The sequence below is a fragment of the Pygocentrus nattereri genome, chromosome 17 (genome assembly GCF_015220715.1).
Source record: "Pygocentrus nattereri isolate fPygNat1 chromosome 17, fPygNat1.pri, whole genome shotgun sequence".
NCBI classification, from domain to species: Eukaryota; Metazoa; Chordata; class Actinopteri; order Characiformes; family Serrasalmidae; genus Pygocentrus; species Pygocentrus nattereri.
The window spans coordinates 19,370,596-19,378,565 of record NC_051227.1 but is presented as its reverse complement, the minus strand read 5'-3'; the positions used below and the strand labels follow the sequence as shown (position 1 = coordinate 19,378,565).

Sequence of the window (7,970 nt, the reverse complement as noted above, 5' to 3'; positions counted from 1 at the left end):
AAATACTAGCAGGAAATAATTACTTGATTGAGTGTGAGTCTTTGGGCTGAAGGTTGATCCCCACATGGACCCCAGCTGGACCTATTCAGTCCCATACCTTGTACACCTGCCCCACACTCCACTAGAGTACACTAGAGTTCCTCACCTGCTCATATTAATATCCTGGATTTAATTCTAATACTCATTCTTTTAGATAACCTCTGATGCATGTATACCATTCTGTATACCACGTCTGGTGAACCTCAATGCTTCAGAGTGCTGACTGGCCTCACTTTGCTCCCTTGTTCATTATTTCCACAGCTGCCTTTGTGTTTTTGTTTTGTGATCCTGTGTCAAGACTGCAAAGGTGAAATGGGTTTCCCTTTTACGTCTCAGTTCCTCTGATGGTTCCTCTTCTTAACCTTAGGGAGTTTTTTCTTGCCACTATTCTGTATTTTTTTCTTAATCAGAGCTTCCCATGAGACAAAAATGACGGTTGAAGTATGCTGTATAAGGAAATTGGAGATTCTAAATGTAATTATGTTATTTCCATCTAAGCCCCAAGAAACGAAAGATTTCCTAAGGGAAGATAAGTGATCACGTATTCTACAGAGAACACATGTGCCATTTTTCTGCTACTTCTACCGTCCAATTTCTATTTATTTGCTAATTTAAACATAATGGGAAAAATTAAACAGAAAGACATTTTTGCACAGGCCACATTTTGTTGTTTTTATTTTCCCAATATGCAAAATCCAGCAAATAAACAACAATTATGTCTTAAAATGTGCAGATTTGTATTTTCTGTGGCACTGTTGCCTCACAGCAAGTAGGGTCTGGGTTTGATTCCCGGCCGGGTGACCATGGTCTTTTCTGTGTGGGGTTAGCATGTTCTGCCAGTGTCTGCGTGGGTTTCCTCCAGGTCCTCTGGTTTTCCCCCACAGTCCAAGATGTGAGTGTGTGAGTGAATATATCTGTCTGTGTCTGCCCTGTGATGGACTGGCGACCTGTCCAGTGTATCCGGTGTATCCTGCCTTCCGCCTGATGACCGCTCCAGCACCCCCGTGACCCAGGAGGAGGAGGAGTTTAGAAGATGTGTTTGTTGACTTATTCCAATGGAGAAAACCAAGTAGTTTCAATAGATTTTTTAAAGAACAATAATTTGAAATATTGCTTAGGGAACTGTTCTTACAAGGTTTCAGTCAATGTTTAAGCAAACTATAAACTGTACCACATTTTTTCAGCCTATTAGGCTTCACTGCTACACTCTGAAGTCAGCTATCTGGCTATAACTCTCTTGTATCTTGACAGCTTACATCGGCCTCCTCCATTAGTGACCTACTTTAGACTTTTTAAACAAAGCATTAAACATTATGAATACAGACATTATACAAACATTTATGACTTATGAATGTAGGAAAAGTATAAACTGAGTGGGCCATTTGTTTGGTGCCTTCCACAATTACAGACTTTTGAGTCAGCGATGCTTGGAAGAAATGTCTTTTTAAGTGGGTTGAGTTTATTATACCGCAACCAAAGGAAGAGGTTTCTTTTCTTGTATCTATTTATGAAATGTTCATACACCAAATCACATGCTTAACCTGTACCCATATATTGGTAAATGTTTGTATACATCTACAATGACATACAAATGTAAAAGACACCATTTTAATTTAATTTCATTTCCAGCTAAAATGGTCATTGAGTGCAAGTTGTTCATCAGATTCAGCATCAGGAGAAAAGTAGAAAATATATCATTAACAGAAAATTACAGAGAAGCCCCAGCCATTAAATATCTAAAAAATGTTTCAGTATTTAGCATACATTTGTTGCAGCTTCAGTCCTTTTTGGGAGACTTATTCTCAGCCTACCAAAGGAATCTACAGAGATATTATTCTATACCTCCAGACTTAGAAGTTAGATGTACGTTTTGCTTCTCACAATCCAAGCGCTGGGGTGGAAGGACAGACAGACAAACCTGTAGATTTTTTTTTTGTTGTTAGATCTAAAGCAAAAGTGGAGCTTTATTTCCTCCTCTCTCTCAAAGATGAAAGCTTTAAGCGCTGTTTATCTGATGGGGACAGTTTTGGTGGTCTACCAGGCATTTGCATGGGTAATTTTTCAACTTTCCACTTTCTTGTACAAGTAGATTATGTTAAATCTAATCTACTCAGAAATATCTCCTGAGAGATGGATTATTTATACCTAATGGCTGTTTTGACTGGAAATTAAATAAAAGAAGGATGGTCGGTGACACGTCGGGTAGCACTATCGCCTCACAGCAAGAAGGGCCTGGGTCTGCATGGATTTCCTCCCACCATTCAAAGACATGCAGTCAGGCCAACTGTGATCAACATGCTAAATTGTCCCTAGGTGTGAATGTGTATGTCTGTCTGCCCTGCAATGGACTGGCAACCTGTCCTGGGTGTATCCTGCCTTTGGCCCAATGACAGCTGGGATAGGCATCCAGCATCCCCCTGACCCTGAGGGAGAAGCGGCTTAGAAGATGTGTGTGTGTTCTCTGACTTTTGCACAGTACTGTATATATGAATTTATAAATAAAGCTATACATTCATAAAATATACAGACACCTATATACATGAAATCGACCAGCGAAAAGTGCCACAACTGTGCACGGCACAAGACAAGTGATCAACTTTTTTCAATGGCTGAGTACAACCGTGCTAAATATGTAGATAACAATAAGTTACAATTATGGGAGATATGGTAGTCTACTGGATACATTAGCATACTGGACAGAATACTGTACCTAATAAAGTAGCCACTGTGTACAGTGCAGGACCCATCTGTTTTATGCATCTTAGAAACATCCACCCCAAAACCTTCATATTTCTCCTTCACTTTTCCAAAGAAGGTCTAACTACACTATTAAAAAGGTGGTTCTTCAAGCGTTCTTGAAGTGCATGAGAAGCTCAAGATCTTCAGAAGATACAAGGTTTATTCTATTGTTACAATGTCAAGCTTGTAACAAAAGAACCCAAACAAGTTCTGTTTAGAACCATATACAACACATTCTCCATCACAATGCAAAGAACTCATTAATCATGCAAATGGCTCTCTGAGTCTTCATGGCTCGATATAGAACCACTGAAGAATTGTCTTTTTTTAAGAGTGTAGTATTAAAACCATTTGCCTCACTTCAGACGGCATCAAATAATACTGAGAAGTAGACAGGCTTAACTTTACTACCTTGGGCAATCAGCTAATGGGAATCCGACTCGTTTAACTCTTGAATATTCTCAATAGTGAAAACACAGGTCCCTTGTGGCCGGAGGACATCTTCTTCTTGGTCTTCTTCATCAACCACACAGTCTCCACTTTCTTTCAGAGACCCAGGCAACTCAAGTCCAGCCTGTATCATCTGAAGCTGTTGAGCTTCTCGAGCACTGCATGGGAGGAGAGGCACTGGATAAGTGCTGTGAAACCGCCGCAAGTCCACTCGGAACGCACCTTTCTCCATAGTCATACACGGCTCGAAACGAGCTCCCCACTCAATCTCCGTCTCAATGTAAGACGTCTTTGCCTGGCACATCATTCCTGGAACATCGACAACAAAACAAGGTGTCACATGACTTTACATTAGTTCAAGAAAGCCAAGAGTCATTAAAGGAATAGCTTTATCAAGTGTGCTAATGTGCTAGAAGTGAATGGAACCTAGGAGCAAACAGGTAGAATGACTAGCTGATGCTAGTTGGTGGCTGTTCATTTTCCATTTATCATAGGCAGCATCATTATTATCAAGCCCGGCCAGTACACTCACCTCTTTTGCAATAACTGTTGGCTTTCTTTCCTAAAATTCATTTATGATATGCTATGCAGTATTCAAGTAGATATTGTTGTGTACTATTAGCGATGGTGGACAGTAACTAAGTAAATGTAATTGGTTACTGTAATTAAGTCGTTTTTTTGTGTATCTGTACCGAAATTTTCCATTTTGGGTGACTTTTCACTTTCACTCCACTACATTTCAAAGTCTAATATCTGACTTTTTACTCCGCTACATTTTGCAAAATCTGTCGTTCCTTTTGGTTTCTGTGTGTATAAAAATGTAACGTCAAAACAAAAGAAGCACAAATCAAGAGCACCAATCAGGGCACAGTGGTCACTTTGTTCTGAGCTTGTTTTGACCTGTTGGTCATACCGACCCAGTGCAGCACACGGTTCAACGTCAGCGCAGCAGCGTAAAATTTTGGGACAGTCTGTTCAACATAAATGATGAACTAACCTAACTTTGTGTAAATAGAGCACAATATAGAAATATGTCCACATATGCAGTCGTGACTGACTTTTTTCTGAATATTTTAGTACTTTTACTTTCAATACTTAAGTACGTTTGGAGGCAAATACTTTTGTACTTTTACTCAAGTGGAGGTCTAAAGGGAGGAATTTCTAAATTTACTGGAGTAATATTTTACCTTGGGTGTCTCTACTTTAACTCAAGTACATAGTTTGTGTACTTCGTCCACCACTGCCTATTAGTATTTTATCCTACTTTTGACCTAACTATTCCTTTAAAGGGGATTTTACTTTAAATTGATAATGCAAACAAAGTCATTCAGAGCAGATTTAAGTGAAATGAGAAGCATACAGACAGTGGCACCACGCTTTTACAGTGGTTCTAATGGAAAGCAGGGGTTGCAGTGTATACCACACAAATATTTACTACCTAAAACTACCAGTGAACCTACACGTCTTTTGGGTTTTTTGTAGGTTATGTGGCTGATGGTAAAACAGTGACTTTAACTTTATATTGAAACTGTGGCAAAACAATCAGGCAGCATGCAGTGTGAACATTTCACATGCTAACTTTCTGTGAGGGAGCATTAAACTCTTCAGATGTCTGGATCACCACCACTGTGAACAACACTCAACGCTGTCTGTGTAAGTTTCTCAATAACTGAGCATTTCAAGCCACTCTGGATGACTTTATACCTTCACCATTTATCCATGCACTTTTATTTATTTCTTTATTTTTTGGAAAATTGGTGCAATTTCCCTTTGAAGAGACTTTAACTGCACGCACCTGTGGCCTCTACAATCCCCTCCAGGATGACGATGATCTCAAACTGTTGCTTGCGCAGCTGCTCCGGACCTAACTCCCAGAATGGGCTGGTGGAGTCTATGGTATGCTGGATGACCTGTGGCTCCACAAGGAACAGGCGGTCAGAACCGGACTCGTAGCCCAGGTCAATCTCGGACTGCTGGAGTGGGAGGAACTCACCTTCTGACGTCTGCCTCGACTTGATGAGCTTGGCGCGCACTTTGGCGTCCACCATGTGGCTCTCGCGCAGGTCTCCCAGGCGGAACATAAGGCAAAGCTGGTCGTCACGGTTGGCCACCACACAGGTCCGGCTGAAGAGGAGCGTTTCGGCGCGTTTCTTAGGCCGCGAGATCTTGACAAACATGCAGCCCACCATGAGGGCGTCGATCATGGAGCCTACGATGCACTGCGCCATGACCAGGAGGACGCCCTCGCGGCAGCTCGGGGATACAGTGCGTGCACCGTAGCCGATGGTGCGCTGCGTCTCCACGGAGAAGAGCAAAGCTGAAACGAAGCCGTCCACGTTGGGGTAGCACACCTCGCGCCCTACAGGAATGTCGCTGGCGCTGTTGGGAGGGAGTTCGAGGTCGCCGCGCAGGAAGGCGTTAAGTGCGTAAAGCCCTGCGAAGATGAACCAGGTAACTGCGTAGCACATCATAAAAACGAAGAGAAACCAGCGGTACTGGAGGTCCACAAAGGAGGTGAACATGTCGGCCAGAAAGCGCTCTTTTTCTGCCATGTGCGCCAAATCCACGCGACACTTTCCATCTTTGGAGACGTAGCGCCGCTGCTCGCGCTCCTCACGTGTGCAGGTGGGTGTCTGTGCGCTCTCCGTCTCCACCAGCTTGCTGCGCGCCTTGACATTGCCCTCCAGCTCCTGCACTGGGGTGCAAAGCGCGCTGCGGGAGGGGGTGGCCGAGGTGCTGCGTAAAGGGCTGGTGTTGGGGCTGGCCATGTTTGGCACGCTGAGGGCATGGCGACAGCACGGCCGACCAGCCGCTTCAAAGAGTGAGCAGCGCCTCAGCAGGGCCAGCTCGGCCGCAGTGGGCGTGCAGATGCTGGGCCTCTGGCCTCGCACGTAGCCGCGTTGCAGGCTGTACGGCAGGTCAGTGGTGCTCTTGTGGCGGCGCATGGATGCGCGCAGCCTAGAGTTCTGGCCCACTGTGATGTCTGGCATTGGGAGGGGGCTGCTGACGCTGCTCGCATCAGGTACGATATCACCCTCGGGGAGAAGGACGTCCACCTGGGGGAAAAAAGGAACAAAACCTGCATGAAAACATTTAAAGCTACATTTGGACAAGATTAAGATCAAACCACAAAGAATGATTCCTTGAATTCTGTCAACATAAACTATAAAATGATTAAACCGCTCAAACCACATCTGTTGAATGCCATGTCATTCCATACTTTTGTTAGGAAATTAGTCATTTTCTTGCCTTGCCCAAGAGCACAGACAAAAACTCCCAGACAGTCTGCTGTGGCTGATGGATTGCTGCTGCCCACTCAAAAGAAACGGTGCTTCAAGGGTTCTTTAGTGAAGAAAATTGTTCTATATAGAACTGTGAACACTCAAAGAATGCTTTGTATCATGAAGGGGTTCTTCAGACTGATCGAGAGTGTGCTGTAGATGGTTCCATATAGCACCCAAAAGGGTTCTTCTATTGTTACAATAACAACAGAACTCTTTTCAAAAAGGTTCTATACAGAACTGTCTCTAGCACATTTATGCATGTTTTACATCAATCTAAAGAGCACTTTCATGACAAAGAACCCTTTAATCATATATAATATATACAATAAATATATAAGTCAATTTCTTTACTGGAGAACGGTGGCTTCAAGTGCGTACCCACAAAGGAATGTGTACTCACATTTGCGATCTGTGTTTGGTAGTCTCCAGTAGGTTTAGCGATGACCATTATGCTGGATTTCGGCTTGAGGCTTGGGCTGCTAGCTGAGGCCAGTTTGGCTTTCAGACCATCCTGGATAGTCGCTGATGTTCTCCTGCTTTCTACATTCGAGGTCCTTCTCCCACCACTGTACATGGTTCAGGTAACTGGTACCAATAACAAGAAGGCTACTAAAAGAGCACAGGAACGTTTGATTCCAGTTTTGTCACCATTCTTTTTATTTTATTAAAGCTTTTATTTGTTATAATCCAATACATTAACAAGGACATTGTGTCATACAGTATGTGAGTGAGTGACTTCCAAGCCAAGTCTATGAGGTGCTTTGCAATTGCAAGTTGCTGTTTAAATGTGTATCCATTTGCATAACTACCTTAAAAAGACAGTGGAATTTGCTTGTTTACTGACCATGTCTTCTCTATAGTTTGGGCACCCCTGCCCAAATTACTTAATTTGATTTTTGGATGTGAGCAGAAATAAATATAGCAAAAGTAGCATATGCATTAAAGTTTCCCAAAATCTTTTTTTCTGCAAATGTTAATGCACAAGTACTTTAATAAATAAAGTAATTGTGGCACAGAAGAAAGTTTGGACATTTGGCTTGTCTGTTATACTTTCCATGAGAAGATAGAATTCCACTGATTACAAACAAATCCAGGAAGCAGATGTGACTCAGTTAAGGATCTGAATCTGAAAAGAGGTTGGCTTCTACAGAAAGGATGATGGTCCAAAACATTCAAATGAATTATTTCAATAAACACAAGCTGAAGCTTTAGGAAGGGCCCTCTCAGTACTGTGGGAATTATTGATAAAACATGTCCATAAAAGGTTTGCAGCAATTATTAATTTAGAAATTATTAAAATAAAGGATAAAGTCATTTTAGCAGGCTTAGGTATGGAAAAGAAGGCCTAACGCTTTCAGGCAAGAGGGTGTCAGTGCATTGCTGCGATATTAGAAAGCCTTGAGAGATAAGCGGACACCTGCATATAAGAAATACTGCCTGTTCATTAAACAAGCTAGC

General features: G+C 42.5%; 1 protein-coding gene across 1 annotated transcript; it reads right to left on the bottom strand.

Annotated features, from left to right (window-relative positions):
* Positions 1-2,499: 2,499 nt before the first annotated feature.
* Positions 2,500-7,478, bottom strand: LOC108441352 (G protein-activated inward rectifier potassium channel 3-like). Its single transcript, XM_017720841.2, has 3 exons — positions 6,913-7,478; positions 5,024-6,284; positions 2,500-3,537 (listed from the first exon to the last, which is right to left on the bottom strand). The coding sequence occupies exons 1-3, from the start codon at positions 7,084-7,086 to the stop codon at positions 3,203-3,205; spliced, it is 1,770 nt and encodes a 589-aa protein (XP_017576330.1). The 5' UTR covers positions 7,087-7,478; the 3' UTR covers positions 2,500-3,202.
* Positions 7,479-7,970: the final 492 nt, after the last annotated feature.